The sequence below is a fragment of the Pseudorasbora parva genome, chromosome 15, assembly GCF_024679245.1.
Source record: "Pseudorasbora parva isolate DD20220531a chromosome 15, ASM2467924v1, whole genome shotgun sequence".
Lineage (NCBI taxonomy): Eukaryota > Metazoa > Chordata > Actinopteri > Cypriniformes > Gobionidae > Pseudorasbora > Pseudorasbora parva.
In genome coordinates this window covers 33,593,513-33,618,738 of record NC_090186.1, presented here as the reverse complement: position 1 = coordinate 33,618,738, position 25,226 = coordinate 33,593,513, and the positions used below count along the sequence as shown (strand labels likewise).

The window sequence follows — 25,226 nt, the reverse complement described above, 5'->3', positions numbered from 1 at the left end:
ATGTTAAATTTACATTGCTGGTGGGGAATATCAGTCATTTGCAGTCACTTATTATGATATTTTTGTCAACAGAGTGTGTAGGCGGTGACGTGGCTGTGAAATCTCGTTTTCGCTCAGCTTAATGTCTCTCTCTGTGGCTGAATTATTTGCATTCAATTTGGCTATTAAGCTGTTAACTCTACACTGAAATTGCCTCAATCAAAGCTAATTTCCATAAGCATTTATTTCCTAGTTTTTATGGCTGATTTTTTATATCTTCTCTGTCCATGACTACAGAACAACCACACACAATTCAATTTACCGTGAAAGATCAGTTGCATCAAAATAAGGGGGTAAAGAACCATGGTAGCCTAATGTGCGCGATGGAACTGTTAGCACTAAATGTATTGTCGTTATTGAAGTAAAAACGGAAATATAATAAATATCATCTTGCTCAGATTATGTCATCGGATTAGATATTTATGAGAAAACTAATCAAAAACCTCTGAGAAAAACACTCCATCCATTTGTGTTGGGCTTTAAGAAGCTTCCCTTTTGCAATCTGTCATCAAGAACTTTCTGTAAATAAAATAAAATAAAATAAATCTGTAAGCTGTATTATTCTGCTGATTGCTTCTCACAAAATTTTGGTTAACGACCAGAAAAGCACACAAATGCCATTTATACAGATAATAAAAATAATAATAATATAAGAGTTATGAAACAATATCTTGCGCACTTAAAAACAACTTTGTTTAGAAAAAGCCAGGGGATTGCGTCATCCCACAATTTATATCCATCTACATAATGAACATCTATCTAGGGTCATAAGGCCCAATGGTTTCCACTAGAAATGGAGCTCCAGAGTGAAGTCATGCTTTCCATGTCTTCCCTAATCCCTAGACATAAACATCATTGAAACTTAATGGGATGTTCCAAAGCACAAATTGTAGATTTATAAATGTCTATTTTATCCTCTCATAAACACAGTTCAGAACTACTATAAGCATTCCAATACTGTTTTAGAGCAAATGGCCTTAATAACCTTATATTTCTGTTATTTTGCTATTTTACTTTCTTTATATAGACCAGTGAAGTACAGCTAGCATTTCTTTGAATATATTCTTGTGGCTTTGTCTCTCCCTGCTGGGCACTCTAAGCAATTGTGTAGAGTTGCACAAACAGAAACTGCATTTATTTTGCCAGCAGAGGGCAGAATATGAACAATCTTCAAAAACAAGAGGCGGTGGAATGACTTTGTGTTTTCTTTAAAAGAATTTTCTTAAATGTATTTTTCTTTTCCCCATATGGGTTTTTAAATGTCTTTTTTGTTCACATGAAATCAAATAATGTTATGTGTAAAAATATAAAGCAAACTCTTTATTGATCTTCAATGATTGCTGAATGTACATGCGGATACAACATTGATTTGTACACCAGGCAGGTCTTCGTTGTTATATAATTTTCATGAGGCCTCAAATTGACTCAAATGGATTTTTGTTTATGCTAAAAACTTTGCATATGATGGGAAAAGGGCTTATCAGTAACACGAGACCCTTTTCATGCAACTTAACTGAACACATTTTTGTATTCTGCTTGTTTATAAACCATAAAAATTGGAAGAATCAAATCGATTAATCACAATTAATCACATCCAAAATAAAAGTTTCTGTTTACATAATATATGTGTACTGTGTTTAATTATTATGCATATATAAATACAAACACATGCATGTATATTTTTAATAAAGATTTTATTTATAATATTTATATACACATGCAAATATTTCTTAAATATATACATGAATGAGTGAGTATGTATACATATACATAATAATTATACACAGTACACATATATAGGTAAACACAAATTTTTATTTTGGATATTTAATCCTGATAATGATAATATTTAATCCTGATAATGATTAGTCGATTTGCCAGCACATATTATTTACATATACTAGGCTATTTTGAGTATTGCAGTTCTAATTATTAATGACTGACGTGTACAGATTTGGTTGCTTCATATATATGCGTGAACTCTTGAACTGCAGATGCTCTCTTTACATCCATTCTGCAACGTATGCTGAGTAACAATCTAGTAAGATTTGAGACAAGAAATGCTGGTGAGATATTGTGGCACAAATAGCCATATTGTTGTACATTTCAGCATGGATGCACTAATGTTAGTCAGACCGAGGCTTTTCTCTTACCCTATCATCAGAGTCAACCCACTTAGAGTGATTTCCCGGGGCAGAAACTGTGTGGCACGTGAGAGCATTTCCCCGTTTCACCCTTTTAGCTCTCAGTTGCACGTGTAGGCCTGTGCCAGATGGTGAGCTCTTCATCTGCCAGTGGCCTCTGAGCTCTGCCTGTCTGAGACACACTGGAAATGATCTCCTTTCCTTGTGCCAGTGACACAGAAGAGCATTCTGTTTGCGTATGTCTAAGGCATGACAATAACTGTTTGGATGCGGCACTTTCTTTCAAATAATAATGCATATGAGACAGGACAGTGTAGCCCTAGGCATACATACAAACATTCCACATGGACATAGGTTATATTTTGACCTGTAGTTTCTTATAACTATTTTATCGATTTTCTAAATTAATATTAGTAATAGTAATTGTAGATGCTTTTAAAATGTGTGTATATGTGTAAACGTGTACACACACACACACACACACACACACACACACACACACACACACACACACACACACACACACACACACACACACACACACACACACACACACACACACACACACACACACACACACACACACACACACACACACACAGATATTATGCTGTACAAACTGTACATTCTATCCCCCTAAACTGCCCCTGCCCCTAAACCTACCCATCACAGGAAACATTCTGCATTTTCACATTTTCAAAAAACATAATTCAGTATGTTTATAAATCCATTTACATTGTGGGGACCGCTGGCTGGTCCCCACAATGTAGGTGATCTCAGGTTTATATTACATTGTGGGGGCATTTGGTCCCCACAATGTAGGCTAATACAAACAAGCCCCCCCCCCCCCCCCCCCCATATGGTGCTCGATAAACATTTCTTATTAACAGTGTTTTTATTTATAAACAGTTATTTATTTATTTTAAAGAAATTAATACTTTTATTTACAAGTAGGCTACCTTATACATTGATCAAAGTGACAGTTGAAACATTTATAATGTTACAAAAGATTTATATTTCAAATAAATGCTGTTCTCTTGAACTTTCTATTAATCAAAGAATTGTATCACAGCAGTTTCCACAAAAATATTGAGCAGTTTTCAAACGATATTAGAATCAATAAAGAAAGTGGCTGTAGAAAATGCAGCATTGCGTCACATGAATAAAATACATTTTAAAATATAATAATAATAATAATAATAATAATAATAATAATAATAATAATAATAATAATAATAATAGGCTAATAATAATAATAATAATAATAATAATAATAATTCACAATATAACTGCAGCTTTAATTGGTGAGCACAATCGACTTACAAAAACATAAAAATAAAAACATTATTTCAAACTTTTTACCGGTAGTAAGCTATATAAGGTTAAGTTTTAAAGTCACATTGTCCAGTTTACTGTCATGATTTGCCACAACAATGTGCCAAAATGATAATAATTAATTTAGTAGGCCGACACCTGTGCAGCAACTTTAGTCATACCTACAATTTTTTTTTTAATCTAACGCCCTGTAGGGTAGGCTACACTACTGTACACTTTACACTACAACACCTCCAGTATCTTCCCGGAAACCGTCTCGGATCAGGCCTGTGATACGGCGTGCGTCGCCGCCGAGCAGCCAGTGGCGAGTTTCGGTTGTGACGTGGGTCGCCAGTACCCGCCCATCCTCCGCAGCCCGTCTTTGCGGCACAGGGAATCTGTAACCTGGACAAACAGCAGCCAGACTTCAGTCCACAGATCCATCCATCATCGCGATGGGAATTATAGCGTTCTTCTTCCAAAACCAAGCGCTTATCCCCTACTACTTGAAACCCGTGCACTCCGGGCAACAGACTATAAAAAGGCGTCAGTGGACGAAATTTGTGCACTGAGGGTATAACCCAGCAAAGGGACAATAACCTCACAACAATGTGGGTGTCCTGTTGATGCGGAGATGCTGATGCTCCACCTATGAAGCCGAAAAGTAACAGATGTGGACCTGGGCATATTTAAACAAGAGCGATTCCATTGGGACAATGCCTGGGAAAATGTCTATGACTTGGTCGCTGGTGGTAAGTCAAGGATACATTTGTTTTCGCTTTATGCTTTTCTTGTCCTCTCGAATATTCTGGCTTTTGTCCGATTTAAAGGGACAGTAGATGTAACATTACCTCATGTCGCACTTAATGTATAGCCTACTACAGGAGTGAGGATGGAGCTCAAAACAAAAGATGGAGACAGAATAATAAATCATTCATTTTTATTTTAGAAACGTTACTACTTAATAGCCTACTGTGGCGCACCTAGGTTTAAGACACAGCGTAAGATAGATAAAGTAGCCTATGGATGGCAAAAATTGCCATTGTAGTCTATTGTCTATTTTTTATCCTACATAATTAGTCAATAGTTAAAAAAATAAAACAACGAAATACAAATTCTTTAAAATGCGGAATTGTTAAAAGTTAAACTAGGGACACAGCTTGACCTATTTTATGAGATATTAAATGTATGCATTTCGTGCTTGAGTAGGCCTATATATCATTTTGTTATTATAATTTAATATTCCTATAAATCTTTTGACAGACATTTGCTTACTTGATATCATTTCAAATGCAGCCACTTAATATCTCTGCTGTTTTGTTGATTGTCTCTAATGTTATTCATTAGCCTATAGGGATCTACACAACTTAACATCACTATAGTAATCATTTTGATGTAATTTCTTTAATAGTGTATATTTTATGTGTACCAGTTATCATTTTAAAGACATTTGTATGACTTATGTCATTGTTGCCTAGACAATGGATATTGTTTTTTTAAGATACTCCAACATGACTTAATATGCTTAATGTATAGTAAACATTTGCATGACTTATTATACACAGTATGAAGTCAGTTAAGGTTAATTTGGTATATCACAATCAGACATCATCCATTAGCAAGTATTTATCAGGGGACCATTAAATCCCTTAATGCAGCTCAGTTTTCAAAAATTGGATTTCATTGTTTGATACCAATGCAGGCCGATATACATTATTAGCCTCACAACGCCAGAAGGATTTTCTCTGTCAGTTTGAATCATCCATGCACCCTTGAAAATGTTTTTATTTGCATTGACGCAAATGATGCAATGTGTTTGGCAGGTGGCCTGACATTTGCAGGAATATTCCTCGCTCATTCATGCCGCCTGCAGACTCACTGACTGTTGTTGATTATAAAATGGGCATGAATGGCTCTAGACAGGGAGTGTTTGTTCTTGCTCTGCAGTCTTCAGTTATGATGTCTTGGAGGTGTAACAGGTGCTCTGTTTGTCTAGTGGAGTCTGGCACATGGAGTCGCTATAATATCACATCTGTCCCTGTTCTTGTAGATTTACACCATGTGTTGTCTTGTAAATCAACAAGCGTTCAAAAACACAATCCTGAAGTCCGTCCATAGAGCTAAAATCACAGAAGAAACACGGTCTTTAGGGGATTCATTTATCTTTTTTTTACGGCACTTTAACATTTGGTCTGCCCACATATCTTGAGGATTTAGTTTATCATTGGTTACTCAGTAATTCTAAATAATTGTAAAGTTATGTAAAGTCTACACAGATTGCAAGCTCATGTGATCAGTGAAATGCCAAGTCCATTTACTCACGGGTTACTCAGGAAACCCCATGAGTCATTTAGAACCATCATAGATAGCTCATAGAGACAACAATCAAACATTGCTAGCTGTAAATTACTGCTTTAAATAACCATGTAAAGCTGAACATATGAAATAAATATTAAAAATCACATTGATTTTTAAATGGAATAATTAATAATTAAATAAAAGTTTTAGATAAAATCTAAAAAGTAAAATATTTGTAAATATTTTGTACTATAATTAATATATCAGGATTTTTATGCCTCATATGGAATGATATAATGAGAATTTGGAGTCTCGCTTGAGGAGAAAAAACCCTAAATATTATTCAGGGACCCAAGCTAAACCAACTTATATTTATATGGCAAAAAGTGAGATGAAATTCTGTTAGCTTGTAATGTAAGCTAACAAGCTTTTTTTTTTTTTTTAAATAACCTTATAACAGCCTACTTACATAACATGCATTTCAATATCACTTGTCATTCTATCTCTCCCAATAATTATGTCTTATGAAGATGATATTTAAGTGCTTATAGTTTTATGATTAGAGCTCTGAAGTTTTTATTGTGAGGGCAAAATCTATAATGCAGAAAATCAAAAAGACACGTGTATTATGACAATTATGATTAAAAGTCCTTTTACTTACTAAAAAAGTATGAACTAATAATCACAAGGCATACAAAGGGGTGGTTCCGTGTTTTTTTTCTTCTAGGCTTGGTTGTGTTTATGGGGCGCAGTATAACATGTCTTAATACTTAATACTAAAATTTTGTATATTTTCTAAACTCCTATAATTTTAAAAGACAATATCTCTGTTTCCATTAAACTTTCAAGCAGCAACATTACACACTAACTAAAGTTAAAAAAGTGAAATCACGCAACCACCCCTTTAAGCTATTTTTATTAATCTGAATAAATCGGAGGCCTTAGAATTTTTTTTAGGCTTTATGGTTAATATCTTTTTTCTGATAAGCTGAAGAGGAGAGCAAGGATGCATCCAAAATCACATACTTCCCTACTGTATAGGCGAAAGACAGCGTAACAAAAAAATATGTCTGAATTGACAGTACTCATAAAAGTGTAGGCACAAAGTACCCAAGTGGTCTACTTTCGGCGATATTCTGAAGTGTGCATACCATGGACTATTTACTATCCCATGAGGAGAGGATTGAGTGGCAGTGAAGCAAGGTTATTATAGTTTTGCTTTTTGAAATTAGTTTTTATTTTAGTATCGTTTTCAATTTTGCTACAAATTTCAGTTTAGTTTTAGTTAGTTTTACAAATGGTTTTGCTAGTTTTAGTTTAGTTTTTATTTTGCAAATACATTTCTATTTAGTTTTTATTTATTTAGTTTCAGTTTTAGTTTTAGTAATTATAGTTTAGCAGAGTTACCATAATGAAGTGTAGAGACCAAATCAAGGTTTTTAATTTCAGCAAAGTTTAATGTTTGCACAGATTAGAGTTTAATCTTACTAAACATCCTTAAGTGAAATCACTTGATAAACGAGCATTATTGTTTAAACCCAGGACGGTCTTACAAAACATGCGTAAAGTTGGGTCTTCACCTTTGAGCAAAAAAGCTTGAGTCAAACTATGACCTATACAAACAACGATCTGGAGATTAAAAATGAAATAAATTATATTTTGATATTAAAAAATTATATTTGATATTTTTGACATAGATCCTCTGAGTATTAGCCTATCTTAAAGAACAAAATAAATGCAACGTAAAATATAAAAGTAAAAATTATAAATTCCAGACAAACTCATTCATAACAAAGATGAAATATTGTTAAACAATTAAAAGCTTATTTTAATTTCTTCAGTAGTACAATGTAGGCTAGCAGTGTAAGACCACAGCTAAAGTCATCTGAATACACCCAACACACACTGTTGTGCTGTGTGTGTGTGTGTGTGTGTGTGTGTGTGTGTGTTGTGCTATAATTGTAAAGGGGACCAATGTCTTCACTTATCTAGTAAAATATTATGATAACTGACTAGTGAGGACATTTGACTGGTCCTCACTAGTTAAAAAGGCTTATAAATCGGCCAAAACATGTTTTTATTTAAATCTATTGTTTTGCACGTTCTTGGGATGGAGAGGTTTAAGGATAGGGATTGGGTTAGGGGATATAAAATATCATTAACCTGATATAAAATCAATGGAAGTCCACGCAATGTCCTCACTTATATAGTGAAACAAACGTGTGTGTATGTGTCCTGGTATTCCCTACTTTGTAGGGAAATGTCTCCACACAGATAATAATATAATATAATGTAAATGATTATGATAACACCTTTGAGCCTGTCAATATTATGCAAACATGAAATCTCAAACGCACAGTAGGCTAGTACTTTCTACTAGTTGCTGACTTTTGCGCCTGCGTCTCTCGTCGCGTAAGAAACGGCATTCTAAAACAGTGAGCTTAAGTTAAAAGAAGTTCAACGTGCATCTCATTACCTTGTGTTATTTCCCATTTCACTGCCACGGACGCATTGATTCTTTGTGAACTGCCGTTTAGGACTAGCGATGTGTTGCCTGTCTGCACGCGTCCGTCACAGGACAGCGGTTAATCTCCTCCTCAGATCACTTCACGCGCAGTAGCGCAATATACAGACACTCGCTCAACCGCCACAGTCAGATGTCAGATTTTCCACCACATTAAATAGGGCTTATTAATAACGAAAACGAATATTTATTTTTGCTAATTATTATTTTATTTCAGTTAGTTTTTTAGTAAGAGTAGTTAGTTTCGTTTAGTTTTAGTTTTTTATTTATTCAGATTTTTTAATTTTATTTCAGTTTACGAAAATGTTTTTTGACCAATAGTTTTAGTCTTAGTTTCAGTTTTCGTTTACGAAAATAACCTTGCAGTGAAGTGACGCAACTGATTCTGGTAGGTCACATGATAATGACAACATGGCGAATGTAGTACGCCTGGATTACATTCATACTATGCACATTCATACTATATAGAATTTTTTAACAGCCATAAAGTAATTACTTATACAAAATAAGTACTTACTCAATAGTCACCCAAAAATTAATTTTACCCATAATACTCACCCTCAAGCCATCCTAGATGCATGACATTCTTCTTTCAGACAATTACAATCACAGTTATTAAAATATGTCCTGGCTCTTCCAAGCATTATAATTGCAGCCCAAAATTTGAAGACCAAAAAAGTGTATCCATTCATTATAAAAGCTACCCATACGGCTCTGGTTAATAAAGGCCTTCTGATGTGAATCAATGGCTTTTTCTAAAAAAAAAAATCCATATAACACATTATAAAGTGAAATATCGAGTTTCCGGTGGACTGCCGTTAGTATTCAACTTACAGAAAAAGCGTAACGGGTGTGACGGGGCATGCCATAAGCTTTATTGCTTGGAAGTTCGATCCGGTTTATCTACATGTAGGCCTATGTTATTTATCTATAACGTCATGTCATCACATGTGCGAGTCGGTGGGCGGGGCTACAGAAGGCATTGAGAGAAGACACTCTTACGTCACGGGGACGCACATTCGCAGATCGATCGTTTGCTGAGCCAGCTGTCAATAAAAGCTTTTCTTTGACTATCAAGTTTTCAGCTTTTATATATCAAAAGCTAAAGGGAACATTGATTTCTCAATTCATGAACCCTTTAATATATAATACAGATTGTATTTGTCTGAAAGAAGAATGTCATATACACCTAGGATGGCTTGAGGGTGAGTAAATAATGGGATAATTTTCATTTTTTGGGTAAAATATCCTTTTAAGTGTGTTTTAAGAAGCCTTTTTTGCTGTTTGCTGTTTCTCGTGGCATTATGGTTAATAATAATATGTATGCTTTAGGGCTTTTTTTTTTTTGTAAATGAGTGCATGAAGATATATTCTGGTTTCTTTAAAAGTGACACTTTGAAAGTCGCAGTTATAAAAGGATTCGTTTTGAATCGGTGCCAGTACTCCACATTTTTCCAATGTCGAGACCCGGGACATTACACAGACGTGAACAGTCGAGAATGTGAATGCACTCTCACATAATAAGCCTATATAAGCTTTCATAAAAATGCCCAAGACTGTATATTAGGTTTCAGTGTTAGAAGTGTCCTTTTAACCCAGACACTGTTTTTGGGTAGGATGAGAAGGTGGATTTGTAACATGTCTTACTGTTTCGTACATCATGTCTATCGAAAGCAAGAGTGCATGAACAAGTGTTCCTCTTATCTTAGGTTGGAAGTTCCTCTTTCCAGAGCCGGTTGAAAGAAAATGTGAACTTGTGTGGCAACAGTGTACTCATTCTTTGCTTTAGTAGCACGCTTAGCGAACAGACATTGTCCTGTCATCAGTAAAGTTGTCCCCCTCACTGGCCTACTTGAAACCCTCGTCTGTTAGCTCCCTGCTGGCCCTCTTCTAGAGCTAAGGCCGCTGGGAAAGCACAGCTTTGTCTAATCGCTATTCATGTTCAGTCTGTCCTCCTGAAACAATCCCCATCACCTCACGAAGAGCAACACGTGTATCCGAGCCCAATCGGTCTGGCATCGTCCTGCGGTTCCCAGTGATGTCAGTATGCGTTGGCTGGAAGAATATTAATGTCATGTTTGTTTTGATTCAGCCCTTCCCGTATTAGCAAGGAAATTAGTCTTCTGCGCTTTTTATACTTCTTCTGTGCGGTCTGTTGTTGAGGAACTGTAATAAAACTCCAGGGGATTCATGATCAGCAGTTAATAGAACTTTGTGTTTAGAAACTGATGATGCAGCGAGGCCCTTGTGCGCTGGATATTCACGCTTTCCAGCATCATATTTTTTGGTGACGACTTTTGTACTAAGCCCAAGATGCCTGTCGTGGCCAAAGGCCAAAATCATAAAGAATATTAGGTGCAGTTCACATGTTGCACAGTCAGCTTTCTGGATGTGATAGAGGAAACGGGGACTGTTATGTTTGGAATTTGGCTTCAAAGAGGCATGTTCAAGCTCAAGTAACTTAAGATTGGCTGTGTTTACAGGCTTCTTGTCATTAAAAGTTATTTTGAAGGTCACCGGGCTGTTAGAGTGCTGTCAACACATTCCAGAGTTCAATGTTGTTGAAATGTTTTTGCATGCAGACTGTAAATGTTAGGCAGACTTTTATTGTCATAGTTTTTTACAGAGGAAATATGACTTGCTTACATTTCTGCTCACATAGCAGACTGAGGAAAAAATGCATGGTTATCCAATCCCACTGCGTTTTGATGTCACAATATCAAGTTCTTGAGGTCATCTGGACATTATATTATGAATATATTCAAAATTCTCATTATTACCTAAAAGGTATAAGCCCCGTTTCCACCAAAATTACCCAGAACAATTTGTACCAGGAACTTTTTTACAGGAACTTTTATTCCCCCAGACCTGCTACTGTCTGCGTTTCCACCGCGATCTGAAGAGTTGCTATGGCTACAGTTAACACGTTCCAGCTGCTGGAGAAAACTGCGTTGACATTTTTGATGCGGCAGACAAACTGCATGTCACAAAATGATTGCGATTGAAAGTCATCACATGTAAACCCCAGATCGGTTTAGATAATGTATCATGTAAACAGTCCACTAAATCTTTCAATCGGTACACACAAAAATGGTTACTGTCCGTCACTGACTTGGAGGAGCAGTCGCGCGCAGTCCTACATCACCGGACTAATTTGCCTAATCTTCTCGGAACTTTAGATTGCGGTCGAAACGCAGACAGTTGCAGGTCTGGGGGGGAGAAAAGTTCCTGTAAAAAAGTTCCTGGTACAAATTGTTCCGGGTAATTTTGGTGGAAACGGGGCTAAATATGAGGCAATTGACATGCGACTCCCTCAGACGTCCCGGCTCCTTGGTTAAAATAGTAATTTTCCCACAATTTACAAATAGTTGGCAACATTTGGGGTATTGTAATAACTCAACTCAACAAAATATATAACACTGGCTTGGTGGTTTTTGGTTATTTTACTGCAAAAATTCTACATAGTGCACCTTTTAAATGTTATGGTGATTTTGCCTTTTTATACGTCCAATGGACAATTGTTTTTGTACAGCATACACTTGTTTTATGAATATTTTTTTTTGTTAACAGTAAATACACACATTAAAACAATTGTACAGTGCACATTAGTGTTTTCATTGCATGGAGTGGCTTAAAGCAGGTAACTTTTCAACCATCATAATATATTTTCAAGACTCTTGTGATGATAAATCGACTTACAATAGGTTGAATGACATGTCTGCCATAGCCTGACGGGGTCTGTATCGTTTTTAATCGTACTTTTAAACTTCGGGTTTTGGGTAGTAACCTGAGAACAAAAAGAACTACAAAATTCGACTGCTTTACGGCATATACGTCACTTACACCACCACCCACACTTCCTTAAATTCGGACGTGCGAGCCCAACTATCGTTTGTTTGCCTGATGGCTGAAGCAGCACAGAAAAATAGGAAAGCAACAGTTTTATCGGAGGAAAGCAAAAAGAGGAAGCAAGAAAGTGATCGGAGGAGGAGGGGTACCCGACCGATGCTGTCTTGCCTCAAGCTATAATGCAAATCGATTTTTTAAATGTGCAGATTCATCTATGGTAGCTTGTTATTATAATATTGACGATATATGTTTATTACTTACCACTCAAACATAGAATTGAAGTGTCATAGATTCTGTAAAACAGTAACCAATAGACCAGGCTACTATAATGACGCAAGCAGAACACCTGCATGTGAACTCCTCCTGCAGTGTTCAGGGCTATCATGGCTGTCATGTCAACAAATCCACCTGCGCATCCCCTGATGTAGGATGACAGAGTTTACGACAGTAGTAAATTCAAACCCTTTTAATGAAGAAGTTTGAAAGTCTTCCCATATCACAAGTTAATTAAAAGTTTATCATTGGTCCAAAGATAAATGCATTAAGCCCAAAGTATACTTTGGCAGTCCACCTTTCGCACTGTCCGTGTGACGTAATTTTCGCCATAAACTTGAGCATTTGAAAATGAAGGCTAAGACGAACACGTCTTTCAGCCCTCACGGCCAAAGGAATATACTTTGAAAGGCTTGTGCACTCAACTGTGTGCGAGACGGAGCAAAATGCTTCAATAAAGTATACCCAGGCCATTAGTCCTTAAAGGGACAGGTCACCCAAAAAATTGAATTATCCCATAATTTACTCACCTTCAAGCCATTCTAGATGTATATTACTTTCTTCTCTCAGCCAAACACAATCAAATGTACATTAAAAATAACATGGCTCTTCCAAGCTTTATAATGGGTGCGAGTAAAGTTTTTGAAGCTCCAAAAAGTGCATCCATCCATCCATAAAAGTTATCCATAAGGCTCCTGAAGTGAATAAAGGCCTTCTGAAGTGAAACTATATAATATCCTATGCATGACATAGGATGTAGGAGTAGCGTAAGCTTAGGTGAGAGTAGAGACCTCTTGCGGTTCAAACAAATAAGGCTGAGCAACAAACTAAAGCCCCTCCGACATTTCTACTTAAAAATTCCCATTTGCTCTATCTTCTGCGCTTCCGTGTTCATCAATAAACCATGTGCTGGGTCCAAGGTCACTCTTCCGCCGGAACTAGACTCGCATACGGCTGTTACCGGAAGTCATAAACTTGATCTATTTTTGAAATATGCTGGACTTCTTCAGTCATTTTATCCATACAAACCCTGCCCCTTTCTTACATCCGACTGCAAGCTCGCAATCAGGTCTGCTTCAATCCCGATGGACAGAGTCAAGTTTTTCATCTGTTTTTTTTTTCCGGATAATCCGATAATAATGTCGCTATTTCTGCTTCTGTTTCATCACAGCTTTAAATAACTGTTCATTTTCTTAAATGAGTGACTTCCGCTGGTGATTTTGACATAAGAAATGTCAAATTTGTCTTGTAGTTGTTAAAAGACAACTATCAGAGAAAAATAATAATAACTTGGTTTCTTTTCCATTACTAGTGGTCACTTTATTGTATTTACTATATTGTTGACTCTTCTTACAATACAAACCGATGACACATTGGTCATGCATGCTAAATAGACAATATTGTGTGTTTTTTTTATTGTCATTCCATAACAGTCTTCTTCTTGTTCTTTCATTGTTGTTAGCTTCTGCTGGTTGGTGACGTCTTAACCCACACACTGACCCCCAGCACGACCACAGAGAAGCCCTTGTCTCCTCGACACTACCAACACATCGACCCCATCACTGGTAACAAGCTGGTGTGCGACAAGTGTCCGGCGGGCACCTACGTGTCTTCCCACTGCACAGACGCCAGCATACGGGAATGCAGCCCCTGCCCGGACAGCACCTTCACCCGGGGTGAGAACGGTGTTCAGCAGTGTCACCGCTGTCAGAGAAGCTGCCAAGCCCCTTTTGTCGAGAAAACCCCCTGCACACCCACCACTGATCGGTTGTGCATGTGTCCGCCAGGTAGCTTCTCCCAGGGTGGAAAGTGTCAGCGCCACTCATTATGTCCGCCGGGGTGGGGCGTCCGAAAGCGAGGAAGTGAAACAGAGGATGTGCGCTGCCGGCCATGTCAGCGTGGCACCTTCTCCGACGTGGCATCAGATGCTCTGAAGTGCCGAGCTCACACAGATTGTCTGTCTTTGGGCTTAACGCTGCTGATTAAAGGCACCAACAAGACAGATAGTGTGTGTGGCCCAACTCCAATGAGTTCAGTCTATGTCCTACTTGGAGAGGCCTCTGTTTCCACGGTTTCCAGCACTGAGTCAGCATATAGAGGTGAGAATGTAGAGCTATTCCTTACTGATTAGTGTGTCTAGTGACAGACAGACAGACAGACAGACAGACAGACAGACAGACAGACAGATAGATAGACAGATAGACAGACAGACAGACAGATAGATAGATAGATAGATAGATAGATAGATAGATAGATAGATAGATAGATAGATAGATAGATAGATAGATAGATAGATAGATAGATAGATAGATAGATAGATAGATAGTAGGGATGCCACAATACTCAATATAATATTGAACCGTTCGGTACGGCATTCACGGTTCAATACGCTGGTGAATTGCGTTTTTTTCCGGTTTTGCATATTAATTATTTTCATTTTTCTCCGTTTGAAATATTTCTCAGTTTATTTCGCCTCTTTTTCAGTGTGCCTGTGAGTCTACCCGCTGATATGAACAAATATCCAATCATATGCACTAAAGTTAAGGGGTGTTTAGCCGCGTTTTAAAGCCTTGACGGTCAACATATCATTTGCGTTTTACGTGCGCTGAGCGCGCGCATCTGTCAAACGCACGTGATTACTGGACTAAATCGGCTTACTGCTAATACTGTCATATACACACAAGTTTAAAATATATATACACAGTCGGATATGTCTAAAGTGAAAGTAAAGTCTGTATATGAGATGCGAGCAGGTCTTAGCAGCGCAGTGATTGTGAACACTCGTCCTTAAAGGGACAGCTCACCTCTAAAATTATGTTAATTAAACAACAAAAGACAAAGAGAAATCACTCACTGCTCTTGAATAAAGTAATAATTCAGTAGCTTTTAATCAATGTTCAGTATATTGTATATATGTAGTTTTAATTTTAGTGTACATTTATTCATTCAATTTTATACTTAAACACTACTGTACAGCTCTGAGCTGCCACTGTAAATCTTTAGATATATTTATTTTATATTATACAATAGGAATGTGTACAAGGGTTTTTAAGTAAAGTTGTTCAAGTCTTTTAAGTAAAATAAAGAAAGATTACTACTAACTTATGTTCCTGTCGCCTAAGAATAGAATAAAAAAAGAAGCAATAAACTGAATGTTTATGTATTGAACCGTGGACTAACTGTATTGTTGCATCCCTAATATACAGACAGTGTTTGTTTTACTAGTGCTTTCATCCACGGGTTCGTTGTTACTAACAGCTCCCTCTGTTCAACATGATTGCTCAACCCCCTTCATCAACTTCCCTAGATAGATAGACAGAAAGACAGTGTTTGTTTTACTAGTGCTTTCATCCACGGGTTCGTTGTTACTAACAGCTCACTCTGTTCAACATGATTGCTCAACCCCTTCATCAACTTCCCTAAAATTGATGTTTAAATACAGCAGTGGTTGTATGTGATGTGAATATATGGTGTCCACCCCAGCAGGGTTTCTTTAGAAGACTCGTTTTAGACCTGTATGGATGTATACGGTGGTTAAAGTGGGATTTGGCAGGTGGGAGAACCCTCAAATTTTGTATAGGTGCAAAAGGGAAACATTACTCTGTGTGGGGCAATATATTAAGTATTGTGGTATAGCAATATTTGTGTTGCCATGGCAACACATTATCACAATACTTATTTACTTGATATTTGAATGGTTTTATTCCGTTCCATCTACATTTACAGTTATAGGATGACAATGCTATTTTAAAATAGCTGAGTACCACAATATGGAACACAACCTTGTTTTTCACAATGTAAATTCAAGCATAAAAATGGGAAGTTCAAAACTGCTTCAAATGTAACACACCAAAATGGCTGAAGACGCAACTACAGCAGAAATAAATCACAACCTAGATAGACCTATCGCCAATCGATGTGAAAACGCAGATTTAAAAGTATCATAAAACAGAAGACACAACAAAACAAAAATGTATGATGGTCCAAATATTGTGGCTATACTCACATCCAGTCAAAATTGCTCCCATATTGACTGGTACTGTGAAGTTAATACGTTCAATAAATTAATTCACAATATGTACACACACATTTGTTATCTTATGCCTAATCTGATTAAATTATTTTACAACATTTCATTTATTATATACACCTCTGAAAAATACAGAGGTTTGGACCACGGCGATCTCATAGTTGCCTACGACTCTGATTATACTCGTGTAGGCAGCCTATAGTTTACCTTAACCTCCGTTCGCATGGTCGGAACTAGAGGTCTGGTTCAGCTGGTTTCGCCACAGAGCCTTTACTATACATGATGTTGCCCTTGTATCAAATTCAAATGGATAAAGCGACTGTCTGATTCTCATTATCACTTCAATAAGGTGGCGAAATCGCCGAACGAGTTTGTCAGCGCTGTGCATGAGGCGGTCCAGCTGCTCCCGCACTGCGACTGCTGGATCTATTTATTAATTTATCTGGGCCCACTTTAACCCCTAGATATATCCATTTATGAGATACAGCTTTTAAAATGCTTATAACCACTGTGTCTGCTAGGCATTTTCTGTAGACTACTGTCTGAATATGTTTATTAAAATAAAATACAAATTAATTATTACAATTAGTTTACACATACACTACTGTTCAATAGTTTTAGGGTTTATATGATGTTTCATATTTTTGAAAAAGGTCTCTTTATTCTTACCATGGCTGCATTTATTTGGGAAAAAGGCAGTAAAACAGCATTATCATTGATTAAAACAGTTTAAAATATCAGTTTTCTTTTGGGATAATTTATTCTTGTGATCAAAGCTGAATTTTCAGCATCATTAATCCAGTCTTCAGTGTCACTTGATCCTTCAGAAATCATTCTAAAATGCTGATTTGGTGCTCAAGAAACATTTCTTAGTATTATCAATGTTCAATATTTTTGAACAGACCAAAATGCTTTTTTTTTCATGATCCTTTGATAAATAGAATGCTCAGAAGAGCAGTTTATTTGACATAGAAATATTTTGCAACATCATGTCTTTACTGTCACTTCTGACCATTTTAGTGCATTCCTGATTAATAAAAGCATTCATTTCTTAAAAATAAAAAAAACGTACTTACCCCAAACCTTTTGAATGGTAGCGTATAGGACAAAATATGTGAAAACAATGTTTCACTGAAACCTTGCTCATAAAAAAAACAACTAAAACCACAGTGGTAAAATTTACAGTAGTATGAATGCCCATTTTATCTTATAATTCCATAAGAGAACAATTTCTGATTCTGTAGTTTGCATCGACTTTAGATTTTGGGTCAGATCTGAGCAGTTAAGATGAGAAATCCATGTGAGATTATGTTGGCTGAGCACATCTACACATGCCAGCTTAATGCTAGATTAAAGATTTAGGTACTCTCCCTTCTGTTTTGTTGTCTAGGTTAAGCTCATCTTTAGGTCTGTATTTATTTTTCTCTCTGTGTCTCTCTGTTTTTGTCTGCTATTAAATGATCCACTCTGCACACAGCAAGCACTGCAGTTTTACCAGCTACGGAGAGTCAGGATGTAGCTGAGCCGGTCCTCAGTAGCACAGACGCGGCCCCCGGCTCTGAAGACATTCCCACAACCACAGCTTCCTCCGAGGCTGGTGATGAAGATGGAGGACTGTTAATTGCTGAAACTCAGGACCTTCCTAAATCGCAAAACAAACTGTCCTTATCGCGAGAGCCACCGCTTGCCAACCAACAGGCTGTGGAGACTCTGTCTGAGGGAAAGGCCCAAGGTTCGGGTTACCGGCCTATCCGCAGGGGATCACCGAGGCCTAGCACGCACAAGCACTTTGACATCAATGAGCACCTGCCATGGATGATAGTCCTGCTGCTTCTGCTGGTGCTGGTAGTGATCGTGGTATGCAGCGTAAAGCGCAGTTCGCGGGTGCTAAAGAAGGGTCCAAGGCAGGATCCCAGCAGCATTATGGAGAAAGCCATCCACAAGAAGCCCAGCTCTCCAGCGCAAACCAAGGAGAGGTGGATCTACTACTCAAATGGACAGGGTGAGTTAAAACCACACGGTGTCTGTTCACGGCAAGTTTGGTGTGACTAACGATGCATTCACACGGAGCGTCCGCGTCAACGCTTGATAAAGGGCATGTCTGAAGCTTGGTGCTGATGCGACCACCATACTGACAACAGCCAATCACATTACTTTTTTTGGTGTTGAATGAATGCACTCGGCTAGCTTTTGCGCTTGGGTATCTGATTGGCTGATGCCTGCATTGGCGCTTGAAAAGTTTAACATTTTTCAACTTCTGCCGCAAGCAACGCCAGTGATATGATGCAGCGGAACCCACAATTCAGTTCCGCATGACTTCATCCATTCAAAGTAAATGAGAAGCGTTAACGTTGACGCCCCGTGTGAATGCATCAACAGGAAAGCATAAAGTTACAGAGCCCTAAAGGGACATGGTGATGGTAGAAAAAAATGAGACGGGAGAAATTATACGTGTTAGCTTGCAAAACGTTTGTGATGGAAATAATTTGAGGTGGGAGAAAAAACTATATGTCTGTGGGCGAATGCAGATATTTTGCTAAAGAATGCAAAAGAATGAAAATATTAGTTCCTCCTATCTCTTTTTTCCATCACCATTTTATCTGTATAAAATAGTCGGATACATCTAATTTTCTTTTATTTATTTATTTATTTATTTATTTATTTATTTATTTATTTATTTATTTATTTATTTATTTATTTATTTATTGATTTATTGATTTATTGATTTATTGATTTTTTACTATTTAAAAATAATTTCTCACCATTTGTGGTCAAAATGCTTAATAAAAAAAATTCATAAAATTCCAGTCCAAAGTAACAATTGAAATAAATCAACTTCTACTCTATTTGATAAAATAATAATAATAATAATAATAATAATAATAATAATAATAATAATAATAATAATAATAATAATAATAATAATAATAATGATGATGATGTAAAGAAGTTATCTGAAAATATAATTTCTTAATCCAAATTCAACTTTAAACTAGTTATTTAAGCAAATTACTTAAAGGTGAAGTGTGTGTTTTTTCTATGTTAAAATACTTTCTCCTATCACAGGTTCTCTATAAGTAAATCATTCATAAGTTGATTTTCTCAGAAAAAGTGTAACACTGGTGATTTCAAAACATTGCTCTGTTTGTTTGAGAATCCCGACCAGCCCATCATAGCAACAACGTTTCAACCAATGGCATGATTTTTGGCTTAACCAATGGCAGGCAGCAGGAATGTCCTCAAACTTGTGCAGGATCTACACACTTCACCATTAACTAGAACTAGATTGTTGAATGCCATATATAGATTTCTGAAATAGTGTTAACAGTTACACAAGGCCACTCTCAAGATCACCTCTCTCATTTTCTGTCAGTCACATGATCATATAGAACCTGATCCCCTTCTGTTTCTCGTTCTGCTCCTTGGTTAGCCTTTGCTGTACTTCTCTGGGGTTTCTCTTTTATTATTTATTTCACACTCTGTGCCCCATAACCAGGTTGTTAATCTCTATCGGAGGCTGCTAGGTTAGCTGGGACTGTGGCGATAGGCACACCGGTTTATATCGACCTCAAATATCCGCCTCTTTGTATGACTGTGCTTCAACTGTGAGCAGTTGGAACCAGATTATTCCAGTTCTTTGTGGTTTAGCGGTAGATGAGTTTATCAGTGGTCATGCCCTTGTGGGAGATGAGAAGAGGGACTGAATTATGTCATGGGAGGTGTCTGAATTTAGGGCATATTCTGCTGGGGACTCATGCTTGAGAAAACTATTGAGTATGTAACTCTTACTGTATGTAACTTGTTCCACACATTTGTCCTGCAGATATGACTGGTATCTTAAAGGGATAGTTCACCCCAAATTTTTAATTTTGTCATCACTTTCATCACTTTCTCAGTTTCTTTCTTCTGACGAACACACACAAAAAACATATTTTAAAGAATGTTGTGAAATAGACCGTTGACAGTAGCCATTTACTTACATAGTAGTAAAAAATAAATACAAAAACACCATGGAAGTCTGTCAACGGTTTGTTTCACAACATTCTTTAAAATATATAATTGTGTGTGTTCAACAGAAGAAATAAACTCATACAGGAACAACATGAGGGTGAGTAAATAATGACAATTATTCTCCCTTTAAATTGTGTGTTTTGATGAGGAGAGGTTTGCTATTTTTCACAGAAAGCATTCACAAATTTATGATAAGGTAAAAAAAAATACAATGAGTATAGCATTTTAGACTCACATTAAAAAATCTAGGGAATGGAATATCGTATAAAGACTTCTAGCTGGGCTTTTTATTAAAAATCTAGGCCAGTAAGAAACCATGTAGCAATAATTCATAGCAAAAATGTCCCTTGTCTCTCATGAATAGTGACTTGACCAACTAAACCTAATGCAAAATGTGCGTGGGGAAATTGTTCACCCTTGTGCAAAATCCTGATCACATGGATTCCCATTGAAATGTCTGGATTTTGCCCATAAAAAAAATGGCCAAACGATGATACATATGTGTCCAAACCTAAACAATTACTGTTATTTAGACAATACTGTTATTTATTAGAATTGATATAAGCAAAATACAACACTATTTTCGTTTAAATGGATTAAGAATAATTTTATGACATTCAGAAAGTTAATTACCCTTGAAAAATAGTGGAATATCAAGGAAAGGATAAAAGGAGCATAAAAAAATGTTAAACACTTCCACCAGGTATTAAAAAAACGCTATTTTTACGGTGGTGTTTTTCTCCCTTGCACTCCTAAACATGAACAATTTCCTTGTTTATTGACTTCTGCGAGCAAATAATTTATTACACCCTAAACTGATAGTAGAGCCTTCTCGAATCATGTAAGAAAGCGCAGGTAACCTTTACACAGCCGGTTGCCTCCACAAACACAACACAAAACATTCCCCTAATGCATTCAAGGTGTGTAATTGGGCGGCCTGAAGTGCATGTGTGTCCGTTTACTACATTAGTGAAATAATGGCCATAAAGGGCCGCATGGGAAACGTATATAAAGATGAAGGAGTGATCGTCCAAATAATGAATTCTTTCATTGGAGGTATAACAAAGCACGCATAGCGGAGATCAAAGACGTAGAACCACCCGCATGTACGCCCCATATAACAACCTCTGCAATAGGTGTTATCTATAAAAGCCCACTGCCCAGAATCAGGGTGGGCTGGGGCTTTTATAAGAGATGATTAGGAACTTCATGGGTGAGCTCAACTCTGCCAGCATTTTGTGTAAGAGTCAGGGAAACTCGGGGGAAGCTTGTAGGATCCCCTTGCTAGTGAGCCTCCCCTGGTCTTCATCATTTTTGTGATGGGGAAGTGGTAATTACTGCGGCTGGTATCGCGTATGAGGTGTCAGGGATTTATGGGATGCCTGCGTTGCTGTGAGACATTCCGGTAAAGCCACCACGGCGACTCACTAAAAGGGGGGAAGTCCTGACTCCCTTAGAGGATTCCTTTGTTGCCCAGCCAACCTAGACCTGTTGCAGCCGGTTTGCCACCTCATTTGATTTCTCATATGAAAACGTTAAGGCTTTGTTCTGTTGTAAACGGCTGTAGCTCATAAGCTGTTGTCTTTGTACAGGCAAATGATCCATAATGGGTTTCCCCACTTTCACACAATGCCTTTTGTTTTTACAGCTGTTGTTACGATACGCTTAAGATCACAGGGGGTCAGCCGTTTACACCTGGTAGTGACACGTGCCTCAAATAAGCCTCCTGTTAACACAAAAGGGTGATTTCGTGACTACATGCATCACTCACTATTAGTTAAACCAGGTATTAAGATGTGTTTCAGTCGATCAGATCACAAGTGGACAATGCTAAACTGGGTCTAAAACATTTTGAGCTTGTCCACTTTCGACTAATTCCAGAGGTAGTCGAAAACACATTCAACTGGATTGCTTTTGTAGCAGAGCATGTGAACGGAGTGGTAATATTTGCTCCAAAGCGGAGAGCTCCTTTCTGAAGATCCCGCTCCTCTCGCTCGTTCCTTCACCGCCGCTCGCTCAACATTTACATTTACATTTTACGTTATTGTCAGTTCTTGCTCTCCCTGGGAATCGAACCCATGACCATGGCGTTGCTAGAGCCACACTCTACTGTTTGAGCTATAGGAAAGCTCAACCCGGAATTCCCTTTGTGATATGCTGGATCAAAAACATGTGAAATTAGTAGAACTGCCCTTCACTGAAGTTTTTTTCTACTGGACTAGTAGTTATTCATTTAAGCCTATAGTTGACAAAGTACACATTTATATTAGGCTAATTTAATTACTTAAATCTATACTGGGAAGCATTCTAAAAAAAGCATCATACATTAGCCTATTCTGCAATCAAGCACTCGCATAAAGCTTGCACAAAGAACAGCAAAAGTAATAATTATGAATGTCAAAAATAGCAAGGAGACATTAATTGTTTATTGAAGGGATACTTCACCGCTTTTTCATATTAAACTCTGTTATTCCCTCAAAATGCATCTTTAAGGACAACTCCGGTGAGAAATGACCCTAGGTGTAATTAATAGATGGTTACAGAGTAGATCGTTCTCTGAGATGCGTTTTCATGGAAATCGAATGTAAAGAGTTTCATCTCTAAAAACAGATTAGCTTATAACACTAGTCTATGGGGCACAGGGTATTGAAATTAAATCGCTAGTTAATACCACTAACAAGGCTCAAAATAGCCTCACACTAACACAGTAGCATAATGAGGGTCCCTACATGCAAACCGAAGGTTTGAGAACTTTGTAAGTGTACAAACAGTTTAATAAGAAAATACTTTATAAACACAGTGCACTATGTGTTCATGGACAGGTGCCATCTTGGAAAACAGTCTCGACTCATCGAGCGACGAGAGCTCTGCTAAGTGATGAACTGTGACTTGTAATCTCATATGGTCCGTTGTTTCCGGAAGAAAACACTGAACACAACAGAGAAAATAAATAAATAAAAATAAAAATGTCCATGTTATTACATTTCACAAACATAATTCCTATCGACCAGCTCACTTAGAACAGCGCTCGTGGATCGATTCGTCGAGACTGTTTTCCAAGATGGCGCCTGACCGTGAACGTGTAATGCACTGTGTTTATAAAGTATCTTCTTATTAAACTGTGTGTACACTTACAAAGTTCTCAATGCTTCGGTTTGCATGTAGGGACCCTCATTATGCTACCGTGTTAGTGTGAGGCAATTTTGAGCCTTGTTAGTGGCATTAACTAGCGATTTAATTTCACCTGTGTCTAACCTGTGCCCCATAGACAAGCGCTATAAGCTAATCTGTAGTTAGAGATGAAACTCTTTACATTCGATTTTCATGAAAACGCATCCCAGAGAATGATCTACCATCTGTTAATTACCCCTAGTTAATTTTTAAAACCTGTTAATTTTTAAAACCAGATGTAAACAGGGCCTATAATGCACATAGGGTGATCGTTCACAAGTGATTATCCATTTACACCTGGTAGTGTCTCAATTACATCTTCCATATGTAACAAGGGTGATTTTGTGACTACATGCATCACTCACTATGTCAGTATATATGTATATATATATTGCAAGCAGATAGACAAGTAAGAAGGAGAATGACTAAAATATTATTTATTTATTTACTTAGAAAAAACAATTGTTTACAGTTATTTATATACAGGAGATCATGTAAACGGGTATAAGGGAGATCATACAAAATGCATGTTATTTTTTAGATATTATACATAAAACAAATTAACATATTGTCCTCAAGACAAAAAAAAAAAATAGCTGCATTTATTAAAATGACCCCATTCAAAAGGTTATTAACCATTGATTTTCAGTATTGTGTGTCCTTCCCTTGATGGTCCAAGGCTGTTTTTTGTTTTCTGGTTGTTGTTTTGAGTCCCTTGTTTGTCCTGAGCAGTTAAACTGCCCAATGTTCTTCTGAAAAGTCCTCCAGGTTCTGCACATTCTTCAGTTTTCCAGAATCGTTTGGATATTTGAACCCTTTCCAACAATGACGGTATGATTTTGAGATCCATCTTTTTGCCCTGAGGATGATTGAGGGACTCAAACACAACTATGAAAAAACAGCTTCAAACATTCACTGATGCTCTAGAAGGAAACACAAAGCATGAAGAGCCAGGGGGTGAAAACTTATTGAATTTGAAGATCAGGGTAAATTGTACTTAATTTGTCCTTTGGGAAACATGTACGTATCTTCTGTTGCTTCTGAAGGGCAGTACTAAAGTAATACATTTTATATTTATACAAAATAAGAACAAATTGGACATCTTCAACATGTTAAAAAGTTTTCACCCCCAGGCTCTTAAAGCATCAGTGACCATTTGAAGGAATTTAGTTTTTTTTTTTTATAGTTGTGTTTGAGTCCCTCAATCGTCATCAGTGTGAAAGGAAGGATCTCAAAATCATACAGTTACTGCTGGAAAGGGTTAAATTATACAAAAGATGCTGGAAAACTGAAGAATTTGTAGGACCTGAAGGATTTTTCTGAAGAACATTGGATAGTTGAACTGCTCAAGACAAACAAGGGATTCATGAACAACCATCACAAGACACAAAACAGCCATCGGTCATCCAGGGAACGACACACAGTATTAAGAATCAGTGGTTCATAGACTTTTGAAAGGGTAATTTTAATCAATTCAGCCATTTTCAGCCATTTTCTTTTGTCTTGCGGGCTATTAAAACAAATTTTATGTAAAAATCTTATTCAGGACAGCGCTAAATGAAAAAATAACACA

At 37.1% G+C, this 25,226-nt stretch overlaps 1 protein-coding gene across 3 annotated transcripts in view; it reads left to right on the top strand.

Moving 5' to 3' along the window:
* Positions 1–3,804: 3,804 nt before the first annotated feature.
* Positions 3,805–25,226, top strand: part of tnfrsf21 (tumor necrosis factor receptor superfamily, member 21) — a 36,132-nt gene continuing 14,710 nt past the window's right edge. Inside the window, exons 1-4 of one of the 3 annotated variants that reach the window (XM_067417832.1) lie at positions 3,806–4,249; positions 13,904–14,117; positions 14,229–14,540; positions 17,949–18,473. In XM_067417832.1, the coding sequence (XP_067273933.1) occupies positions 4,169–4,249; positions 13,904–14,117; positions 14,229–14,540; positions 17,949–18,473 (1,132 nt within the window). In that variant the 5' untranslated portion in view covers positions 3,806–4,168. Of the gene's footprint in view, positions 4,250–13,903; positions 14,541–17,948; positions 18,474–25,226 lie in introns of all 3 variants that reach the window. The other 2 variants (XM_067417833.1, XM_067417831.1) reach the window with 2 other exon arrangements.